The following is a 21884-nucleotide window of genomic DNA, read 5'->3' on the forward strand; positions in this document are numbered from 1 at the left end:
TCCGAACCGTATTCAAAACCAAGAAAAACCATATATTTAGAAAAAAAGAAACGACTCTACTAAAAAAGTATGTTTGTGTATCCTCACGTCTCCGAAAATGTCCCATGACACAAAAGAGTATACGAAGACACACACAATGTCTCTAAAGCCCTATGTGATCGACTATTATAACATCAGATACGAGTTTTGGGGTTGCAGAGATAAACCCCTGAATCTACTCTACAGCAGGCTGCATAAACGCTTGTATGTAACAATTTGTATTAAAAGCTTTTGCAAAATCAATCTATATCAATCTATAAAGTGGCAAATGCCTGAGTATATGTAAAAAAAAAGAATAAAAGTCCGTGAATTCATAACATTTATGTGTGTGTCTCTGTGGTCATCGAAATGATAAAGTTTAGACAGTGTCTTGAACATGTTCCTCTTCTGGTTTAGCATAAGCAGCATAACCTGTCGAATGCTTCATTTCTTCTTCTGATGGTGGAGTCCAACTGCTTGACTTCCATGGGACAACCTTAGCAGCATATAATTCATCAACTTCTTCCAAACTAAGTCCCTTTGTTTCGTAAACCATAAAGTAAACGAAAAAGATTGAGAACAACAAACATCCAAAGAAAACAAAACCATAGTAGAAATGGATTGCACTAGTGATGAAGGAGGTGAAGAAAGAAATGAGGAAACCGAAGACCCAGTTACCGGCACTAGCAACACCAATAGCTTTCGATCTAACTTGTAATGGGTACAACTCTGAAACAATGGAATAAACACCACCAGCCCATGTCGAAGCAAAGATGAAAACGTAGAGTGACGTGATAAATATCATAGCATCACCATCTGGGTGTCTTGTGGCGCCACTGCTTCCATGGTAGTACAAGTGTTGGGTACCAATCAATGCATAAATCAAGAAACAAATTGACATACCAACTGAACCAACCAACAAACATTGTCTTCTACCTAATTTCTCAATCAAGTAGATACCCAAGAAAGTGGAGGCAAAGTTGATAACACCAATGACAATAGATGTTTCAAATGAATCATCTAAACCAACAGCTTGGAAAATGGTGGTACTGTAATAGAAGAAATAGTTATCACCAGTCAATTGTTGTAAACATTGCAACATAAGACCAACAGCAACTCTTTCAAAGATTCTTGGTTTACCTTTGATCAAGGTCAACCATCCAGCATTTCCAGCCAACCTTTCTCTCTCAACACCGGCTTGAAGTAATTGCAATTCAGCGTATAAAGCTGGGTCATCTGGTGAAACTTTATTGGTTCTGGCCAATGCTTGTTTAGCGTCATCAATCTTGTCTTTACCAATGAGGTATCTTGGTGATTCTGGTAAACGAATCATACCACCAACCAACAACAAAGCCCATGCAAAACACAAACCCAATGGGATTCTCCATTGTCTCGAGTCAGAGTAACTTTGTTTGGTACCGTAATCAGTACAGTAACCCAAAAAGATACCCAATGTAATCATCAATTGAAAACAACAAACCAATGTACCTCTCAAATGTTTTGGGGAAACTTCGGAAATGAAAAGTGGACACAAAACAGACAAGCATCCAACAGCAATACCGGTAAAGATTCTTCCAATCATTATTTGGTACCACTTGTTTGAAGATGAGATCTGCACAATGATACCAACAACATAAATAATCATCGTACCAGCAATACCAAGTCTACGTCCAAAAACATCACCAACTTTTGACAAAAACAAAGCACCAATGGCGCAACCTGCATTGAACATGGCAACAATCAAACCAGTTCTAACATTGGAAAAGTAGTAAGTACCATCTGATTTCTGTTGACCAAATCTTCTCTTGAAATCAGTCATATTGATAAAACCGGAAATAGTACCAGTATCAAAACCGAAAACAAACCCACCAAAAGCAATTAGGAAACACATAATGATAACCCCAATATAGGATTTAAGTGGCTTTTGATTTAATTCATTAGCGCTGTGCTCTAGTTTTTCTTCTTCATCTAATGGTTGTTCTTGTTCGTATTTGGCTTCAATTTCGTTTAAATTTGCATCTGCTGTGGATGCAGAATGATTATCTTCTTGTGACATAATATTCAAGAAAAAGGGTATTTAAAGACTCGTTGATATGAATAATAAAGTAATGACAAGAAAAAAGAAGGTAAATTTAGCCAAGACTAGTTCAAGGTAGGAGAAGTCAATACTTATTTATATAGACGGAAAAATTTTCTTTTCTACGTGTATGCATCATCCTTCTTGCCCCCAATAATAACCCGACTTACTCCAAGTTTTTCTCCAATTGCTTCTCCAAAGTTTCTCCAAGTAGCATTAAAGCCCTCCCCCAAAATCATGTGTATGCATTGTCTTTGTCTATTTTTTGCTTTACATGCATTAAAAAAAAAAGTGGCATGGTCGGAAGCTTTACCGCCGCGCTTCTAAGAGGTTTTAGTGGTTGTAGGTTTTTAGTCAGCTTTTCATTGTGCAGGTAAAAGTCTAAAATCTGTTTTACTGTAGTATTTCGCCAGCAGGATTCATAGTAGTCCGGACCATTGTTGGCATTACTTGTGCAACAAACCGGGGCAAAGTTTTTTCGTGATTGTGCTTAGTTCACGAACGGGCCGAAATGTGGTTAACACAATTGAAGATGGAATATCTATACTTGTTCGATTTTCATTAGCGAGTCTAGAGCAATAGAGGGCAATATTGGTTATGAGTTTGGAATCAAATCGCTCAACGTCATCAGAGTTCGATCGCATTTCGTTTCGTTCGGAATTAGAACATTCGAAAAAGAAAAAATATTAGACGTTGTTCTCGATGACGTCTGATTTTTTCAATTCCCTATGTATGAGAAAAAGAAATTAAATTTTTTTTTCTCTTCTTTCCATCTGAGCAACTTCGGAATAACTTTAAACACACAAAACAGAAATAATTATTCCGATACAATAACAAACAATAGCACACAAATGCTGAATTGTTCCGAGTATTCCAATATAACTAAAACAACAAACAACCAAACGAAAAAAAATAAAAAAAATGCCTCAAGTAAAGCCATCATACAAGAAGAATCTAACGTGTTTAACTGGAACAATAAGAACCGATGTGGCATTTGAATTGAAAAAAATACAAACATGAGATATCGGGGAAATTTATTGTTAGATCTCCGTTCCTTTCTTATGTGAGTGGAGCACCTCCCACTTTCCCCCCACACTATTGCCCAACATCTACTGCCCGATCTTCCCAATGCTTGCACACAATAGTATCCACATGCTTTATGATTTTTTCGGACGAGAGTGGGGGATATGCGACCACCTCAAACATTGTTTTCAAATGGCCCTGACAGTTATTGGTGGTTCCACTTTTGAGCCTCGTTACAAATAGCAAAGCAAAACACACAATGTTTCCATTGCATACCTAAATCTCAATAGAATCGTAAACCAATTACGAAGCAAGCCTACGTTACAACATTTGACTACTACTACACTTCTTGTAGCTCAACCCCAGTATGACATAATTAATCGAAAAGGATCAAAGGGTGGTCGTGCACTAGCACAATTGGCTCAAGAAAAAAACAAAAGAAAAAAAAGAAAATTTCTCCACGACACAAGTTTTCCAAGATCTCCGAATATATGACGACAATAACTCGGAGTTAGATCATAGCATCACCAGACAATTAATCCATTTTACATATACGTATTCAAAATTTAAAGGTGGAGTTACATTTTTAACAATAGTGGACTGCGAGAAATAAAAATAGCAAATTAATTACACCCATGCCTGTTGCAGATGAACGGCTCCCTTATGGAGATGGTGCCTTCAAAGTATTTGGCATGGAGAATTTTGGCAACACATGTTATTGCAATTCAATTCTTCAATGCCTATACTATACCGAATCTTTTCGAACCAAGTTGATACAGCATAATCAGACTCAGCATGACCCGAAATTGGTAGTCAATGGGATCAAGTTTCATGGATTCACGACAAAATATGAACAATTGTTACAGAAAAGGTTAAAAGAGCAAGGAGTCACACAATTCACGCCAAGCGAAGAGAGACCAAAACTGAGTCGAAAGAGCTCATTATTTGGTATCAAGTTCAATAATCAATCGAGTGTTCCCACAACCATTGTTGAACAACGGAATGAATACATTGACGAAGCAGGCAATTGTGAAGCTTTACCTTTGGACCAAAGAATTTTGATCAATAAGAACCCAGAATTTCTGAAGTTGGAAATGATGATTACTAGACCTATTATGAGTATCGGTGGCTATACCTCTGGACTGAACAATGGGAGCGCTAGTTCCATGTCGTTCTCAAATGCCGGAGTCAGTTTGTTCAACGGATCAAGTAATACTTCTGTAACCAGTGCCACTAACCCCAACAAAGCTGACTATTCACAAAGCTCATCGATGCTACTCAATGATCAACCACAACAAACGACACAAGAGGGTTCAATTAATAGCAAATCGAGTGCTATCATAGTGGGAATCCCCAAACCAGAAGCAAATTTGGTCAATCCCATCAATCCATTCAATGCAAATCCCAGTTCTGATCAAAGGAAACGATCGGCATTGATAAATGGACCAATAATCAATTTGGATACGTCATTACAAATGCCGAGTGAGCAAAGAGACGAAACTACTCTACTTTATGCGCTCAAGGATTTGTTTGAAAGTATGGTTGAGAATAAATCCCCTATTGGTGTTGTTTCGCCAACTTACTTCATAACGAAATTGAAAGATAAGAACTACTTGTTCCGTCAAAACAACATGCATCATGACGCTCACGAATTCTTCAACTACTTGATCAATGAGATTATTGAGAGTCTAGCCAAGGAAATTCCTGACCCAACAAAGAATTGGTGTAACGATATCTTCCAGGGCATCATAACTAATGAAACTAAATGTCTATCATGCGAAACTGTGACGTCAAAGCATGAGTTTTTCCTAGATTTATCAATCGATATTCCACCGGGTGACAGTGCTTATTCGTTAAATTTTGCCATCAATAATTTTTCCAAACAAGAGACATTGACAAATCAAAATAAGTTTCACTGTAATACTTGTTCTGCATTACAAGAAGCGGTGAAAACTATCAAGGTGAAAAAATTGCCTCAAGTTTTGGTCATCAATCTCAAACGATTCAAGTACGACGAGCAAATGGATAAAATGGTGAAATTATTTGACTCGATTAGCTATCCATTTAAGCTTCGTTTATTCAACACTACCGAAGATGCCAATCAGAACATCCTTTATGACTTGTATGCTCTAGTTATTCACATTGGAGGTGGGCCCATGCATGGACATTATGTTTCCATTTGCAAAATCAAAGCTGGTCTTTGGTTATTGTTTGATGATGAAACTGTGGAATTAGTTGAAGATAACTATGTCATGAGATTTTTTGGCAATGGACCAGGACTAGCTAGTGCTTATATTCTATTCTATCAAAGAATTGAATTTGATGAAGCGTCAGAGCACTTTGGATTTGACGTTTCTACACTATACAATGGTAATGATTATGAAGTTCCCGTTCATGCATCTTCCAACAGCACTGACGAAGAGTCCAAAGCAACTGCTGTGCCTATGGCAGAGACTGATACCAAGTCGGATATATCATCAATTAATTCATTTGCACCGCCGGAAGGCAATCGAAAGCCATCGCTAACTTCAGGCGGTATGTTCAAGAGCTTCAAGTTTGAAAAGGACGATAAACAACAACAACATCATCAGCAACAACAGCAATCATTATCTCGAAGCAGTAGTTCAGGACCTTCTGCAAAGAAGGAACCACCAATTAAAGAACCCAAAGAGAAAAAGTCTTGGGTGGGTAGTTTGAAACGTGGTGGTCTTGAACGCAAATTGTCATTAAAGAACACATCTGTGAATTCAGAGAGCAATGGTAGTCAACCAGCTCCGCCTGCATCGTCGGCAACTATCGCTTCTCCCGCACCCACTCCTGTATTGGAAAAGAGGCGAAGCTTATTTGGATTTAAAAAGAAGAACTCATCGTGAGAGAAGAGCCATATAGACAGTACGTTGATCATATAGACAAATTGATGAAATCATTAGGAAATTGGTGGAGAAGAAACCTAGTAGTTGCAAGTGCCCCGCAGATGCCATGCTCATAAGAGATGTACGATGCAAGTAATTTGTTCAATACTTGTCGGAAAAACTCTCATGCATTGCCATTACTTTTTGGGTTGCTGTTTTCCTTTTGTGTGCCACACTCATAAAATTAGGTAAAAGGAAAATTCCTCACTAGTAAATACCCAAATACTATTAACAACCATAGTATCTCTCCGTAGCAGTCCATTACAAGGTCGAGTAAAATTTAGTCAATGGTGAACAACAATTGTATAATGTTTCAGGGGCATGCTTCTAGAACTTCAAAAACGGAAAAGAACTTTTCATTTACTTTTTGGTGGTACAAAATCCACCATCGTGCTTATATTTTAAAAGCCGATCCGTTCAAGCTTCTAGCCGCTTTTGAAATACCCGCATTTAAAAAAGAGGAAGAAAGGCACGCCGTTTTGATGAGTTGTTGAGATACATAACGAACGTGCCAATACAACAGCTCAAGAATTGATGTACTGACATCTAGTGGCTCTGCTACCATGACACTCTGCGGTAAGGCCTCTCCTCTGATGATAGCAATGAGTATGCTTTCTGCACAATCAAGAGTTTTGAGCGCAATCTTATCTTTCCTCTTCTCCAAATTGTACAAAAGTGAGTCAGGTAGAGGTCGAAAGTGTGGCGTGTAATGCTGATGTCTCTGGCGAGACACGACAAGGTTAAAGCGTTGCAATCTTACGCGTAAGAGCGTAATTGTTTGTTGGATCACTGCGTGGCCAATTGTGCTGATTCCACAGTCCGGATGCAAGTTAAACTATTTATAGTTACCAAATCAGCCGTTCCGTTGAGCAACCTCCCAATGAGAGACTCCATCACGAAAGGGGAGTCAGTACATACGAAAAGATTTGTCAGAGATATCTTCAGTGGAAGTATAAATCAACAGTTGCCATTATTTGTACTCGTTTTTCCATGCCACTCTCTAAAAGATTACCCGCGGAGTAAAGAAGTTCTAGGTTTTGTAGTGTATAGGGACTTTGATGACAAACCACAGTGATGATGGGATGGCTACACTTATATGCAGGAGTCACTAATGTCCTCCAGAATATATATACATATGAGAATGAGATGCTTATGAACCATTTTTTGCCATCAAGTAAACCACACACCACTTTTCTTTCAATTTCAATAGTATATCTTTACTACTATTCACATTAGAAACAAACAATGACAGTATCAAGCAAGGTTTTAGTATTAGGAGCAGGATGTTTCTGGGGAACAGAACATGTCTTTGCAAAAGCATTTGCCAAAAACAAAGGTTTAGTCAGTAACATAGTTGGTTACGCCAATGGCAATGAAAAGTACCACGGAGTTTCGTATCAACAAGTTTGCAGTGGAAACACTGGTTTTGTTGAAGTCGCCAAGTTAACATATGATCCAGCTGAATTGTCCACTGAATCTATCCTTGATCTTTTCTTTAGGATGCACGATCCTACACAACTCAATTCTCAAGGTCCAGATGTCGGACAACAGTACAAGTCGGCCATTTACTACACTGACGAGGAACAACACAAGGTTGCTGAACAATTGAAGGAAAAATACCAAAAGGAATGGTACCCAAACAAAAAGATTCAAACTGAAATTGCCCCATTGAAGGTGTTTTATGATGCTGAAACTTATCACCAAAAATATCTTGACAACAACCCAGGTGGATACGAATGCCCTACGCACTACATTAGAACCGAACCACCCCGTCAAGGTTGGTTTTAATATAAAGGGATTTTTATAGGAGGTGTATAGTGTTAATGTACATGAATTGTTAGAGGACAAGCGGAACGCAGATAGATGAGTAGCCTCTGTGTTAGATGAGTACTTTCGGGGTCTATTTTAGCTTTACGCATCAAATGAAAGATTAAAATTGACACTCAGGTATGTAAAACTTTCGGATCTATTCTCTGGTGGTATGAAGCGTAGAGAAAATCTTCTCTTCCAAGAAACGCGTCAACTAGAATACGATTTTTCAAAATCTTCATTCCTCCAGAATTCCATTCCTTCATCACAGCATGTCTTTATGGGTAGATAAATACAGACCGAAGACGTTATCACAACTATCATATCATGACAGTATAACTCAAAACTTACGTGCACTTTCCAAGTCAGGTGATTTCCCACATCTTTTAGTTTATGGACCCAGTGGAGCAGGAAAGAAGACGAGAATATACTGCACGTTACATGAGATATTTGGATCATCGGTCGAAAAGCTCAAAATCGATGTCAAAAACTTTGTAACTACGTCCAATCGAAAATTAGAGTTTAACGTGTTGAGTTCCCCTTACCATTTGGAAATCACGCCTTCAGACATGGGTAACAATGATCGTGTCGTGATTCAGGATTTATTGAAAGATGTCGCCTCAACGGAACAAGTTGATTTCGGGAACCAAAGCAGTAAGAAACATAGATTTAAGGTTGTAATTATCAATGAGGCAGATTCATTAAGCAGGGATGCACAAGCAGCGTTGAGAAGAACAATGGAAAAGTATTCGTCAAATATTAGATTGATTTTGGTTTGTAACTCAATCTCAAACATTATTGCCCCTATCAAGTCCAGAACTTTGTTGGTGAGAATACCCAGTCCTTCAATTGAAGATATCAGCTCTATTTTAGGTCATGTTGCAGAGAAGGAACATGTCAAGTTTTCATCAACCAATGGTCAAGATGTTGATCAATTCTACAATCAGGTGGCAACTACGAGTAATCGCAACTTGAGAAGATCCTTGTTAGCGTTTGAAACTATATATATGCAAAACGAAACCATCAATGTGAAACAATTGCATTCAGTTATTGTATTGGATTGGGAAACTGTTATAAAGAATATGGCTAAAACAATAACCAATAGTAGAACAGTTGCAACATTGGCCAAATTGAGAACTGTATCCTATGAGTTGTTATCACATTGTATCCCGGCAAGAACAATATTGAAGAATTTATTGTTCGAATTGATCAATTTGGCGAAAGGAAAAACGGCCTTGATTCAAGAAATTGTAAAGATTGCATCTACTTTTGATGAGAGGTTGAGTCTTGGACAAAAGAGTATCTTTCATTTGGAAGGTTTTGTGGCAAAGACAATGGTTGCAATTGATACCTATAGTTGAAGAATCGTATCTGTGTATACTTTGATATATAATAAACCTGCTATATCTCAAAAAAGTTCAAAAAGCAAAAAGGACGCAACATCAATGCTGAACTTTGTTATCAGCTGTTTTGCCAGTCTTGACCGTCTTTTTGTGCTTGCTATCAACGATGTCGTCGTATGCTGGAAGATCACTGGCATTCAAAAGCGGAGCTCCCGGGTTTTCCACATCTCCTTCAACGTCATCATGGTACGGAGAATGGGGGCCATGTGATCCGCTTTCCCTTGAAGCATTATGATGAATGATACCATGTTGTTGCTCCGAGATGGTATGATCCTCTCCACCAAGTCTGTGTCCTGGGCCTCTCTGTTGATCGCGGTTGTGACTTTGCGAGCCTGCGTTACCACCCTGCTGGGCACCACCACTACCACCTACTTGATTCTCATCATCTCCAATCCTAGTGTATCCCTCAACACCACGACTAGGGAAATCAATGCAAAATAAAAAGTAGATGGCAAATACACTCCCTGGTATGTGACCAAATAAAGTCAACACCACTGTAACAAGAAACTCCTTAGTGAAAATTGTTCGTTGAGCCAAAAATGTTGCCAATGGTGGGAGAAAGATGGCTGCTAATACCAAAACAAACTGTTCTGGTGGACTGGGTGCTGCTTGTGGTGTCGTCATTGATTGTGGTTACTGCTTTATCGTTTGGTTGGCGTGGCAATGTCAGGTTTTAAATGCGACTTAAATTTGGAATTTTTTCTATTTATAGGTTTTCCTATCGCGGATCCTTGGTCCTTTGAGACTGAAAATGGAAAACAACACTCAATTGAATGAACCATACCTTTGATTATCTTTCGCTTAGCTTTTGCTGAAGTAACTACAGGGAGATGGAACAGAAAACGGGCCCTCGAATAGAATAGGGCGGAATGGTGAAGAATTGGTGATTCTGATTTTGTAGTCAATGTACAAGCTCTACAATCCAGAAATATCTCCTCCTTATAAAGTGAAGACGGAGAAGAACCTTAAATTAACTTTCCACAAAGCATGCAACACCTCTCATCTCGTAGCGTAGAGCTGGCATGTTGCAAAGTTATTGTTAGCAATCAGTACGAGACAAATGTTGATAAAAAAAAGAAGACAAAAAAATAGTTTGGGAACCACAGAAGTCCAACACTACAGCTAAAACATGGACTACATTAAAAAGCAGATATGGGGGCCCGATCCTAAAGAACAGGTATGTTCATCTATTCAATCATATATCGCTCTTTTGCAAGGACTAACATCATTTTAGATGAGAAAGATTAACCAGCTTCTTCGAAAGAATAAGCGCGAGTTGGACAGGTCAATTAATCAACTCCAACCATTGAAAAAGAAAACTGAAGGGTTAATCAGAAAGTCCGCCAAGGAGAAGGACTACAAAACTGCCAGACTATATGCCAAAGAGTTAATAAATATCAATAGACAGTACAATAAATTATACACCTCCAGAACTAGAGTCGAATCGATAACAATGTCCATCAATGAGCAATATCTGATGAACAAATTAACTAAATCTATACATTCATCCACTTCAATCATGAAGGATGTTAATTCGTTGATTCACATTGGCGCTGTTTCCCAAACAATGCAAGAATTGTCAAAAGAATTGACTAAAGCTGGCATAATCAATGAAATGATGGACGACATGGTGGATTTGGACTACGAGGAAGATGAAGAATTGGAAAGCGAATCACAAGAAGAAGTCAACAAGATTATTGCTAGCTTGACCGAAGAGAAGACCAGCAAAGTGTCAGAAGTGCCAACTACCCAATTCGAGGCACCACAAATCGAGGAAGAGGCATCAGTCGCCGAAGCAGAGGACGAAGAGGATGCTATTGCAATTGATGAGATAAAACAGAGGCTTAAAGCATTACAATCATAGTCGAATACCATGTTCAATTACAACAAGATTATAATAAACAGAATGCAACTAACAATACTGTCAAAAAGCATGTTTGGGGATTGTAAGAAAACGAGTTGCTAGAGCTTTCTTCATCGTCTTCATATACGCCATTTGCCAGGTCTTTTGAAGTTTCTTGGAATTGGGCACCATCAGTGGTATTGGTATAATGAATAGATTTGTAATCAGTGACATTCTCGGCAAACAATGAGTGGGTGTTGGGACTGGCCCTAGCAACAACCAAAGAACTCGGGATTTGGAAAACACTTCCATCTTCAACTTCATTATTATCGATAATTGTATAAGTGCTATCATTACCGTTGCTAGACATGAGTGCAAATCCACCTTTTCCAGCCTTTTTTAAAAGTTTCTTGTTGACCTTCTTTTCAAGATATATACCCGCATTATATTGCCATTTGGGGATCAACTTCTTTTTTTTTTTAATCAAGGCTTCAAGTTCAGGGTCGGATGCGTTGGCGTTGGTGTTAGCGTAAACCAATGGATCAAAAGTGTTGAGGCTAGAATTTTGGTAGGCTAAATTGGACACATTGGCATGAATTAATTCCGTTAAACTAATACTGGTGGAGACAGGACTTCCTTTCACTGAAATGGCTATTGTAATCAATAGCAAGATGTAAAATTGCATCATAAGCTTTTTCTTTTCTTGTTCGAGTGGATGTGGAAGCAAAATCAGGAATGATATGGAAAACAGTCAAAAAAGGGAAAAAAAAGTGAAGAAGGGATGGCAACTTTTGTTTATTATTTCGGGATTCGGTTGTAGTGTATGAACTTTTACGTATCAAAATAATGATTTATATTAAAAAGAGGTACACACTGCATAAGCATATATACGCGAGAGAACGAATTTGCAATATGAACCCTTTTGAGTCAAACATTGCGTCCATGACATCCGAATGGTTATTGAGGGAATAATCAAGGGTTGTAGCGTTTTTTAAGCCCACAGTCCTTTCAACAACAATTTTCTGATTCTCTTTATCAGTGATCACTTCATCCAAACTAAACAACTTGAACGTCTTTTTCTTTTTGTTATTTCTCTTGCCATCACTTTCAGACGATGAATCGCAATCAGAATCCTCCTCGTCCGAGTCCGATTCTGAATCTGAGGATTTCAGTTCGATGATGGTTGGTATGAATGTAGTTTCCTTCTCGGTAGATCCCTCGTCAATTTCCTTGTTCAAAAATGCACCAGCACCAAGACGCCATTTGGGTGTACCCACTTTCTTCTCCTTCTTTGTACCTTGTGCTTGAAACTCTTCACTTGCTTGAACCCTACCTTCTAAGCTATTTTTGGGTGCTTGTTGAACGAGGTGAGCTTGAAATGCATCTTCACTTTTTGAGAAGTCTGGATTCTGGTGATTGATTACTTGTGATGTGAAAATTGTAGACTGCCCTTGAGGCAACTGTTGCTCGTGATGATAACTCAACGGCAAGACGTATTCTGCAAAGAACAACCAAATGAAGTATATCGTCAACATTGATTGTAGAAGCTTGTGGTGATTTCTGAGAGACAGATAAATTTGCATAGGGAGAGAAAATTCGCCTTTCTGTAATTTTTTTTTTGCAGTCAAAATTTTGTTACACAATTTTGATATGTTAACTTTTGTTAGAAACAATATAAATTGAATATACACCATAATCGAGAAGCTTTGGACTCAGCAAAAACATGAACTGGTAACAACTGATCAAACATGACACTTGTAGAAGTGCTTTCACTGATGTCAGCAACCTGGGTTTTCAATGGAATTGTATCACTTAAACTCACATTGGACCCCACCATCCAAGCCCTAAATTTATTCTCAAATTTATCCAGTTCTTTTTGGAAACTTTCCGCTTCAATAACATAGTTATCTTCAGTGTAGTCTCTTTTTGAATTGCTCGTAAAATTTCTGTATGGACGGAATTTGTCCTCATGAAGTAAATCGTGGCGATCAAAATATAAACCTGGGTAGTTTTTGCCCACTTTCGTTACTAAAATATCCTCACGAACCAAATGAGGCCTACCTCCATTAGCCGCATCAGGGACACTGAGGCCTAGAAACCAAAGCTTTCCCTCATTCTCAGATGAATCACTATCTTCGTCAGACTCGGACTCTGAAAATTGAATGTCTTCTTCTTTCCCTGCATCACTTTCTTCTTCTTCACTTGAAGAAGAGTCCAATAGCCACTGTGGTGGTGGACCCTTGGGTTTGGACTTTGACTTTTTTGGCTTTGGCTTTTTCACTGGTTTTTCCTCGACGACTTCTGGCTCAGTTTCAATAATGGTAATAGGTCTTTTCTTGTACTTTGCAATCTCACGGCAATCCTGATACCCCATTTCCTGTGCCTTGTTTGCAAAAATTCCGGTACTGAATGACCATTTGGGCACTTTATCCTTTCCCTGGATGGTGAAAATTGTATTGTTGACGTCCCCTGTTGCATTTGTAGTGGACTGGAAGGTATATTTTGACTCTTGTCGTGCATTTGTCATAAAGTCTGTTGTAGTATTACTTTCTGGGTGTGAAGTTTGCCACTTTGCAAGGTCCTTAACCAGATCGTAGAACGACTGGTCCTCAATACAGCAGGCGCCAGTGAAGATGATTATTAATGACACTAGATTCGTATACACCCACATGTCATGCAACACTATTTGACAACTTTAAAAAGAATCTGTTATGGAAAGTAGTTCAAATTAACGCGTTTTGCATCCAATAAAAAAAAAAAGAGACATTAAAATCTCGACTTCTAGTATACAAATGGTACACAATCGCGATTGCATCAATCCTGCTCATAAGAAAGCCCATTCTCTTTCCTAATATCATCCATCACACCCATTACAAGTAAGCTCTCAGCGTGGGGCATTATTTCGTTCTCCAATTTACCATCATGAATATCTTTGGCAACAGCATCTGCCTCATAGATGAACCCATTATAACCCGAGTTGTCCTTGTATTCATAGATTTCTAGTCCTTTTTTGTTGAAAATTTTGAAATGTTTGGCTCTGGCTGGGTTATCACTATACATTTCAACCCAGCCATCTGACCCTTCAAGTCTAACATACGCTTTCGGCCCATCAACCAACTCCGACGAAGTAAGTAATGCATGCTTGCCATCTTCGTATTTGATGATAATGGAGGCAAGGTGGTCCACCAAGTCGTTTTCGTCTATCGTGAGAAAGCTTTTTTGATTAAATTTTGAAGCATTCTCACCAACTTGATCATCCAATAAAATTCTTGAATAAGTGATCGGATATATACCGATATCCAAGAGAGATCCCGCAGCTAGTGATCTATCTCTGACCCTTGACGTCAAAGGCAAGCTTTTGACATCACCATTATAGCTTAAATCAGCAAACAATCTGTGAATATCACCAATCACTTTTTCATGGTACACTTTTTCTTTAAGCTCTTTGATTGCTGGGAAGAATCTTGTCCAAACAGCTTCCATACAAAACTTTCCCTGCTTTTTCGCAACTTCAAATATTCTCTCCCCATCCTTCTTATTCACTGTGATTGGCTTTTCACATAACACATGTTTACCGTTCTCTAAACATGCAATGGCTTGCTCAACATGAAAGTTGTGTGGAGTGCCAATATAAACCACGTCCACATCCAGATTTTCGTAAAGCTCTTTGTATGATTGAACGATCGGGGTTATATTGTAGTTTCGCTCTGCAACGATGTTATTCCGTTTGATGAAATCTTGTCCCTTTTCTGCATTGGAACAACCTATACTCCTAATGATATGGTGATACTCGGTCTTTCGATCGTTGTTGAGCAATAAATCATAGACAAACTGGGAGGAGATATTTCCAGCTCCTAAGATAGCCCAATTGATAGTGATTGTCATTTGTGTAGGTAGTGGGGGAAGTTGTGGTGAAGAGACTCAAGTGGATACTATTTTTTTTTTTGTTCCGATTTTCAACTCCACCCCTCAAAACTCGAGACCATGAATGAGCCAATCTACAACCAGCTACTCTATAGATAGTAAACAGTGTTTCATCGTATTATCGTATTAACACTAAAACTTTAAATATAGAGGCTCTTTGACAGAGATTGTACACCCTTGTCGTACATTTTCGGGAAATATCTTTGTTTGTTCAACCACTTTTGCTTTATCACTTTGACTGTAAACATATGGGTATGTTCTTGCGCCTCCATCTCCGACTTTGTCAACGTTTGATTCATAATTGCCCTCGCTGTTATTCAAATGGGGCTGGAGTAGTTGTGATTGCGATTGTGATTGAATCCCAGACATATTACCTTTGTTTAGAAATGAAGTGACATCAATCAAGTTTTCTGATAAGTCGTTAACTATACTGTTGAGCTCTTGCTGCCTTTGTTGCTGCTTAATCAATTCCTCTTCTTGCAACTGATCAAACCCTCCTTGTTGGTTTCTCCTTAGTAGTGAAGTAGTCTCATCGTATTCGTCCTCAGACCTACTGCCACCCAAACATGATAAGCAAGCTCCCATTGATTTAAGAAATAGCCGTGTTGCAGTAGTATATTCGCGATTCTAAAGGGAGAGTATGTAACTATGCTGCCTAATTTTGCTATCACTGGTTACGATGTTTGGGCAAAAAAAGAATGTCTTTGTTGTGTAATAAAATTGACTTCCTCTCCTCGATTCGCCCCTTGAATAGTTAACACTTTAATTCACCACAACCAAATTTTAACGCTATCTAAAACCATGTCAAAGGCGTTATGTTGCTATGCGTTTGAGACATTACTCAACAAGCTTGATTTCGAACTGACAAAAGTTCCATTAAAGTCTTATTTTAAAGCTTTACTGGAGGATTCAAGCAAGCTTCCACAGTCCGCCCCACTTTTCGTCACTTGGAATAAGAACTCACAGTTGCGGGGCTGTATAGGTACATTCCAATCTTTACCCGTTGAATCGGGAGTTGCAAAATTCACCATAAGCTCAGCATTTCAAGATCCCAGGTTTCCACCTATTTCTACCAAGGAAGTTGCTAGTTTAGAGGTGGATGTGACATTACTAGACAACTTTCAGCCAATTTATGATTACAATGATTGGACAGTTGGCGTGCATGGCTTGAAAATATCATTCGAAGTGGACAACGAACATTACCTGGGGACATTTTTACCCTCAGTGGCGGAAGAACAAGAGTGGGACAAATTTACGACATTGTATTACTTGCTCAAGAAAGCAGACTACCCTGTAAGGAAGAGCCTGACAGAGCAATTCTATTCAACTGGTTTGAAGGAAGGATGGCTAAAGTTGACGAGATACGAAGGATTGAAGGCACATTTGACTTATGATAGATTCATCGATATACGAAAAGAGATTTTGGAATAAAGAATAAGAAGGGCACATGGAGAAGAAAGGGATTTGACACTGTTGTACGAGTCGAGAGTGTTGCTTTGTGAATATTTGGTTATTAGAGCCTCAATGGTACATAACAGCAGCAGAATTCTATTTAAATCAGTACGTTTACACTAAAAGTGTTACAGCCTCTCGATATGATATCTTTTAAGCGCACCACTGTAGAATGGACCAAAACGTCTCTTCGTTTAAATCGCCTTCGTGCTCTTATAATTGTTTTTTTTGCAGCTATTTATGCCTATTTCCGTGGCTCTAACGTTTTTTTCCCGCCAGATCGGAAAAACGTTCTTCCTCTCCACAACTCTAAAAGCTAAATATCGTAGCATAAGATGATATAAAAAGTGAAAACTTTTAAAAATGGTTACCTGCTACAACACCACAGCTTCTTATTCTGTTAAGAGACCGCAATGTTTAAAAAAGCAGCAAAAGATATAGTCGTTTTGTCTGCGTTGAGGACTGCAGTGACCAAGTCCGTCAAAGGTGGATTAGCTCAGCTTTATCCGGAGGAGTTGTTATATCAAGTTTTGCGAGGCTCAATTTCCAAGTCCAATGTGGACCCAAACTTGGTTGATGACGTTCTCGTCGGTACAGTTTTGCAAACTCTAGGCGGGCAAAAAGCTTCATCCTTAGCCGTGAAGAAAGCTGGATTTCCAATCAAAACAACAGTCAACACAATTAACCGCCAATGCGCATCTTCTGCTCAGGCTATAACCTACAGTGCTGGATCCATTTTGAGCGGTGAGAACAAGTTTACTATTGCAGCAGGTGTGGAATCCATGACGCATGATTATTTCCCGCATCGTGGTATTCCTCAAAGAATCTACCAACCATTTTTTGAGGATGCCAGTGAGGAGGCCAAAAACGTGTTGACCCCAATGGGCATTACAAGCGAGCTGGTTGCCGAAAAGTTTGGAATCGGAAGGCAATCACAAGATGAGTTTGCCGTGCAATCGCATTTGAAAGCAGCAAAGGCAACTGAATCTGGACACTTTGCAAAAGAAATTATACCAATTGAAGCACGTAACGAGGCAGGTGAAGCGAAACTTGTCGAAAAAGACGATGGAATAAGACCTGGATCGACATATGAAAAATTGCTGACTTTGAAACCCGTCTTCAAGGAGAATGGAGTTACCACTGCAGGTAATTCTTCTCAAATATCAGATGGTGCTTCAGCTGTAATCTTGACAACTCGTGAGAATGCCGAAAAACACGGATACAAGCCAATAGCACGATTTGTAGGTTCCAGTGTTGCTGGTGTTCCTTCCGGATTGATGGGAATTGGTCCCTCAGAAGGTATACCGCTATTGTTGGAGAGATTCGGCTTGACTAATATGGACATTGGCATTTTCGAATTGAACGAAGCGTTTGCTTCACAGCTGATTTATTGCATTGAGAAGTTGGGATTAGATTATGACAAAGTAAATCCTTACGGTGGCGCAATAGCCATTGGTCATCCCTTGGGAGCTACAGGGGGTAGAGTTGTTTCAACTCTATTGAATGGATTGAAAGCTCAAAATAAAGAACTCGGTGTTGTGTCAATGTGCACCTCTACAGGCCAAGGCTACGCAGGATTGTTCATCAATGAAGATTAAATAACATTCTCAATTAAAAAAGTTAGCAAAAAATTCGAGTCAAATCAATTGCATCTCTTTCTCTATAAATCACTCTAAACATGGAACACACGAACTAGCCAATAAATTAATGTTCCGCTTAATACAGGAATTGTAAAATTATCATCCAAGCCCCAAATATCGATAAGCTCGGAGATACTAGCAATGAAACCAACAAGAATCGAATAGATATGAATGTTTAACTTACTCAGCTCTGGGGTCCAGTAGATATCACCCGGGTTGTTGACATTGTAACCAGGAATAAAATATTCATAAAGCAAATATGCTGCAAATGTTCCGACTGCAAAGCTACCTAATGAACCAGCCAAAGACTTTCTGTTTCCAAGTTTGGGTGTATACTTACCCCATTTGCGCCCAACTGTGGAAGCTGCTGTGTCAGCCCAACTCAATAATAGAATGCTTAAAACACTGATGTCCTTTGGGTACAAGTATAACACAATTAATACACCTGCCAAGTAAAACAACGTTCCATTATAAGAATTCTTCTCACTTTCACGAATGATGAACCACATTTGAGATGTGACAAACTTGTTAATTTCGGGGTTGTGGAGTCTAATCAAATCGTTGATCAAAACCCCTGAAAAGCATGTGAATAATGGAACAAACAATTGTGGGATGGTGGTTCCCTTAGTATACAACCACAATGTTAAAACACCAATAGATGAGTGAAACACTTTTCTGGGTATTTCATGCTTTACCAAAAACTGTTTGAACTTGCCCTGAACGGGGGGTGGAGTAGCTGTATCAACTGCTTTTTGACTTTTCAAATTTAGCTTTTCCGTTACCCCTGAATCAGTTACGTCCAAATCAGTGTCAGAGCTTTTTCTTGACAAACCTTGATTTTCACTTTCATCGTCGTCTTCAGCTTCATCATCGTCCTCCTCTTCCGAAGAAACACCTTCATTGGTTGTATTATAGATGTATGTTCTGTCTTCTTCCTCAATGTACGAATTTTTGGCTTCGTCGAAATTTAACATGCTGAATGATGCCATATTTTGAGGCTTAGGTTTTGGTGATGAGGTCGTTTTCAATGTACCGGCAGCGGCTGACATTTTAAGTGGGAGGTGTTTGATTCGGACGTTAAAGTATAGCCTAGTAGGGACGTATGAAGTGGACCGCAATAATATACTGAATATGCAGAATACCAGAAGGGTGCACTTTATAATGTTTATATTTTTGTATGATCTCCCAATCTTTGTGTGGAAACAAGTTGTGCTTTCTGTGCATATAAAAAAAAAAAATTAGTCCGACTGCGTAAAGAAGAAAGCCCATTTAACCGAGAAACCGAACAAACGGAGTCGCATAGAAAATGGAATATTAAACCTACGAAAAACCTCAAAAATCTGACAGTGCCACACATGTAATGTTTTGCGCCGCCAGTCAGTATATTACCAGCAATATTATATAATAAAGAAAAGCTAATGACTTCCGTATAGCACTCCCTGAGTTGAGTTTTGTTTGAGAATCAAAGTCAAATATGTCAAAATTGAAACTCTTTGTAGCAACCAGTTTTAGTCTTCGCACTCTTGACGTAGAAACTTCCTTCTCAGTTGGTCGAGTCCCAAGCTGGTGCACGTGAACTGGAAGTGTTGCCTTTTTAGGTGGTGCATGAATCAGGTCTTGGTCATAAAATGGGCTAGTCGTCATTGGTGAGGTGACAGACTGATGAGTGGTCGACGATTGGCCCATCTCGAGTCCATCGAGTGTTTCAGTTGTGGGGACGGTTTTGACATCCCCATCCACCAGGGTTTGTATGGGGAGGTACTCTTCATACTGGGTCGTAGAAGGTACAATATCTGCGTCGGTGACTCCTGCGAATTGAATAACATTTGAATCAATGTAACCTATGTGGTTATCCGTATCAAAAAGAATGGTGTACTCTCCCTCCTTCAACACGCCCAACGTCTCAATAGAGTCCATTTCTGTTACACTCGAGGCAGTAGCTACTGGAATTGGGAAATCCGTCCACGCGACTTTAGGTTTGCGATAAGTTGGACCCTGTTGAGGATTATGTCTTGCATGATGTTGAAACTGAGGCATGATTAAAACCGAGTTTGACGGGGGCTTCCTCATCATGATTTGCCTGCCATTCACTTTTGATGCTGAAACACTATCATCGTTCACTGAGAGCACGTCCTCAGTAGCAGATACAAAAAACAGTCTTGATCTTGAATATTGTTCAGCATTTTGGGCCACTTCCGAGGCGGTGGTAGTTGGTGTAGTTTGTCCTGTTAGCTCCAATTGCTTTCGCAAATTCATCTCCTGACGACTCATTTGACCCCTTAATTCTACCAATAGTTGCTCCAATCGTCTTATTTCTGCTAGCATGTCCAACTTTGACACTGTTTTCGGTTTATTTGATGAGTAACTAGCCGATAATGATCTTGTAGGCGGTACCGTCACAATGTCGTCCTCATTAGTCGATGACGAATACAAAAACTCGAGCGAGGTTAAAGGTTGCACAATTTCAAGCAAAGACGATGGTAATTTGGAAGGCATAGATGATCCACTTGTAGCTAAGCTTTTTGACGAATTTGGACTGAAATTATGAATGTCAACGAGTGACGGAAGGTTGGACAGGGGAATTACACCAAAGTTTACTGGTACACCTTTATGCAGAATACTGACCAATGCACTAGCACGATTAATGTCAAGTGTTTTGCGTCGGGGTATCACCTCTTTCAAAAAATTGATATGCTGTTGAAATTGTTGCTCGACGGATGATATGTTACGACCTAAAACAGGTTGCAACATAAGCAGTGCAAATGCTGTAAATAGAATGACAAAACGCATGGTGAATGTAATGGCGGTAAATTATGCAGGCTCGGTGAAACAACTACTCCATAAAATATGGCTTCGTTCTCTGTTCTTATTTGTGTTGCATTTTTTCAAAACTTGTTATTGCCTTTGCAATATCAAAATAGTCCTTTGAAATTTGTGAATCTGGATCCGATACTACAATTGGTTTACCTAGATCGGATTGAAGGCAAATATTCTCATTGAGTGGAATATTAGCGACAACTTTGATTCCGTATTCCTTTGCCACTTTCTCTGCACCGTCAGACTTGAATATATGAGACTTGTGATTGCAATTGGGGCATATATAGTGACTCATATTCTGCACAATTCCAATCAATGGTATTTTAACTTTGTTGAACATTGTAATTCCTTTCACAGCGTCAATTAATGCAATATCTTGTGGGGTGGTGACAATAAGTGCACCAGAGATATCCAACAATTGACTAATAGAGAGCTGGGTGTCCCCTGTACCAGGGGGCATGTCTATGATCAAGTAATCTATTGGTGTCCACTCCACATCAAATAGCAACTGCTGAATTGCCTTCATCACCATTAATCCTCGCCACACCACAGCCTGTTCATCTTTGATCAAATATCCCATTGACATTGTTTGTATGCCGTAATTTGATAGTGGTAATAGCTTACCTGAAGTTTGTGATAAACGAGGCTCGCCTTTCAAATTCATCAACTTCGGAACCGATGGTCCAAAAATATCCGCATCCAACAAGCCCACCTTTTTACCAAGCTTTTGGAGAGCCAACGCGGTATTGACGGACACTGTCGATTTCCCAACACCACCTTTAGCTGACGATACCAAAATGATGTCTTTTACATTTGAAATGTGTTGCTTTACCGGGAGTCCCTTAGATGGGGGATTAGGAGATGCAGCTGAACCTTTTCTCTGAAATTGAGGAAGACCCAATGGATTTTCATGACTAAGTAATCTTGGAAATGTAGCTAATCCTCTGATAGTCCTAATCATCTTGA

At 39.2% G+C, this 21884-nt stretch overlaps 16 protein-coding genes across 16 annotated transcripts; 6 read left to right on the forward strand and 10 right to left on the reverse strand. All coding sequences in view use genetic code 12, as the record gives it.

Annotated features, from left to right (window-relative positions):
* Positions 1 to 397: 397 nt before the first annotated feature.
* Positions 398 to 2074, reverse strand: CPAR2_212860 (sugar porter family MFS transporter; the record flags this gene model as incomplete). The annotated part of the gene is made up of 1 exon (XM_036810254.1): positions 398 to 2074. One exon carries the CDS (start codon positions 2072 to 2074, stop codon positions 398 to 400), a length of 1677 nt encoding a protein of 558 aa, XP_036666809.1.
* Positions 2075 to 3753: 1679 nt separating this feature from the next.
* UBP13 (ubiquitin-specific protease) lies at positions 3754 to 5991 on the forward strand (the record flags this gene model as incomplete). Its single annotated transcript, XM_036810255.1, has 1 exon — positions 3754 to 5991. One exon carries the CDS (start codon positions 3754 to 3756, stop codon positions 5989 to 5991), a length of 2238 nt encoding a protein of 745 aa, XP_036666810.1.
* Positions 5992 to 7275: 1284 nt separating this feature from the next.
* MXR1 (peptide-methionine-S-sulfoxide reductase) lies at positions 7276 to 7818 on the forward strand (the record flags this gene model as incomplete). The annotated part of the gene is made up of 1 exon (XM_036810256.1): positions 7276 to 7818. The coding sequence occupies one exon, from the start codon at positions 7276 to 7278 to the stop codon at positions 7816 to 7818; it is 543 nt and encodes a 180-aa protein (XP_036666811.1).
* A 293-nt stretch (positions 7819 to 8111) lies between these two features.
* On the forward strand, positions 8112 to 9200 carry RFC5 (replication factor C subunit 5; the record flags this gene model as incomplete). Its single annotated transcript, XM_036810258.1, has 1 exon — positions 8112 to 9200. One exon carries the CDS (start codon positions 8112 to 8114, stop codon positions 9198 to 9200), a length of 1089 nt encoding a protein of 362 aa, XP_036666812.1.
* An 81-nt stretch (positions 9201 to 9281) lies between these two features.
* Positions 9282 to 9866, reverse strand: CPAR2_212900 (uncharacterized protein; the record flags this gene model as incomplete). The annotated part of the gene is made up of 1 exon (XM_036810259.1): positions 9282 to 9866. One exon carries the CDS (start codon positions 9864 to 9866, stop codon positions 9282 to 9284), a length of 585 nt encoding a protein of 194 aa, XP_036666813.1.
* Positions 9867 to 10371: 505 nt separating this feature from the next.
* On the forward strand, positions 10372 to 11106 carry VPS24 (ESCRT-III subunit protein; the record flags this gene model as incomplete). Its single annotated transcript, XM_036810260.1, has 2 exons — positions 10372 to 10419; positions 10477 to 11106. The coding sequence occupies 2 exons, from the start codon at positions 10372 to 10374 to the stop codon at positions 11104 to 11106; spliced, it is 678 nt and encodes a 225-aa protein (XP_036666814.1).
* Positions 11107 to 11134: 28 nt separating this feature from the next.
* Positions 11135 to 11770, reverse strand: CPAR2_212920 (uncharacterized protein; the record flags this gene model as incomplete). The annotated part of the gene is made up of 1 exon (XM_036810261.1): positions 11135 to 11770. One exon carries the CDS (start codon positions 11768 to 11770, stop codon positions 11135 to 11137), a length of 636 nt encoding a protein of 211 aa, XP_036666815.1.
* A 166-nt stretch (positions 11771 to 11936) lies between these two features.
* Positions 11937 to 12620, reverse strand: CPAR2_212925 (uncharacterized protein; the record flags this gene model as incomplete). The annotated part of the gene is made up of 1 exon (XM_036810262.1): positions 11937 to 12620. One exon carries the CDS (start codon positions 12618 to 12620, stop codon positions 11937 to 11939), a length of 684 nt encoding a protein of 227 aa, XP_036666816.1.
* A 128-nt stretch (positions 12621 to 12748) lies between these two features.
* Positions 12749 to 13756, reverse strand: CPAR2_212930 (uncharacterized protein; the record flags this gene model as incomplete). The annotated part of the gene is made up of 1 exon (XM_036810263.1): positions 12749 to 13756. The coding sequence occupies one exon, from the start codon at positions 13754 to 13756 to the stop codon at positions 12749 to 12751; it is 1008 nt and encodes a 335-aa protein (XP_036666817.1).
* A 143-nt stretch (positions 13757 to 13899) lies between these two features.
* CPAR2_212940 (uncharacterized protein) lies at positions 13900 to 14970 on the reverse strand (the record flags this gene model as incomplete). The annotated part of the gene is made up of 1 exon (XM_036810264.1): positions 13900 to 14970. One exon carries the CDS (start codon positions 14968 to 14970, stop codon positions 13900 to 13902), a length of 1071 nt encoding a protein of 356 aa, XP_036666818.1.
* Positions 14971 to 15141: 171 nt separating this feature from the next.
* Positions 15142 to 15594, reverse strand: CPAR2_212950 (uncharacterized protein; the record flags this gene model as incomplete). Its single annotated transcript, XM_036810265.1, has 1 exon — positions 15142 to 15594. One exon carries the CDS (start codon positions 15592 to 15594, stop codon positions 15142 to 15144), a length of 453 nt encoding a protein of 150 aa, XP_036666819.1.
* A 216-nt stretch (positions 15595 to 15810) lies between these two features.
* CPAR2_212960 (uncharacterized protein) lies at positions 15811 to 16440 on the forward strand (the record flags this gene model as incomplete). Its single annotated transcript, XM_036810266.1, has 1 exon — positions 15811 to 16440. One exon carries the CDS (start codon positions 15811 to 15813, stop codon positions 16438 to 16440), a length of 630 nt encoding a protein of 209 aa, XP_036666820.1.
* A 434-nt stretch (positions 16441 to 16874) lies between these two features.
* Positions 16875 to 18059, forward strand: POT1-2 (Pot1-2p; the record flags this gene model as incomplete). Its single annotated transcript, XM_036810267.1, has 1 exon — positions 16875 to 18059. The coding sequence occupies one exon, from the start codon at positions 16875 to 16877 to the stop codon at positions 18057 to 18059; it is 1185 nt and encodes a 394-aa protein (XP_036666821.1).
* Positions 18060 to 18133: 74 nt separating this feature from the next.
* CPAR2_212980 (diacylglycerol kinase) lies at positions 18134 to 19150 on the reverse strand (the record flags this gene model as incomplete). The annotated part of the gene is made up of 1 exon (XM_036810269.1): positions 18134 to 19150. One exon carries the CDS (start codon positions 19148 to 19150, stop codon positions 18134 to 18136), a length of 1017 nt encoding a protein of 338 aa, XP_036666822.1.
* Positions 19151 to 19478: 328 nt separating this feature from the next.
* PGA27 (Pga27p) lies at positions 19479 to 20891 on the reverse strand (the record flags this gene model as incomplete). Its single annotated transcript, XM_036810270.1, has 1 exon — positions 19479 to 20891. The coding sequence occupies one exon, from the start codon at positions 20889 to 20891 to the stop codon at positions 19479 to 19481; it is 1413 nt and encodes a 470-aa protein (XP_036666823.1).
* A 76-nt stretch (positions 20892 to 20967) lies between these two features.
* On the reverse strand, positions 20968 to 21879 carry CPAR2_213000 (uncharacterized protein; the record flags this gene model as incomplete). The annotated part of the gene is made up of 1 exon (XM_036810271.1): positions 20968 to 21879. One exon carries the CDS (start codon positions 21877 to 21879, stop codon positions 20968 to 20970), a length of 912 nt encoding a protein of 303 aa, XP_036666824.1.
* Positions 21880 to 21884: the final 5 nt, after the last annotated feature.

Source organism: Candida parapsilosis, contig 005809 (assembly GCF_000182765.1).
Source record: "Candida parapsilosis strain CDC317 annotated contig 005809".
Lineage (NCBI taxonomy): Eukaryota > Fungi > Ascomycota > Pichiomycetes > Serinales > Debaryomycetaceae > Lodderomyces > Lodderomyces parapsilosis.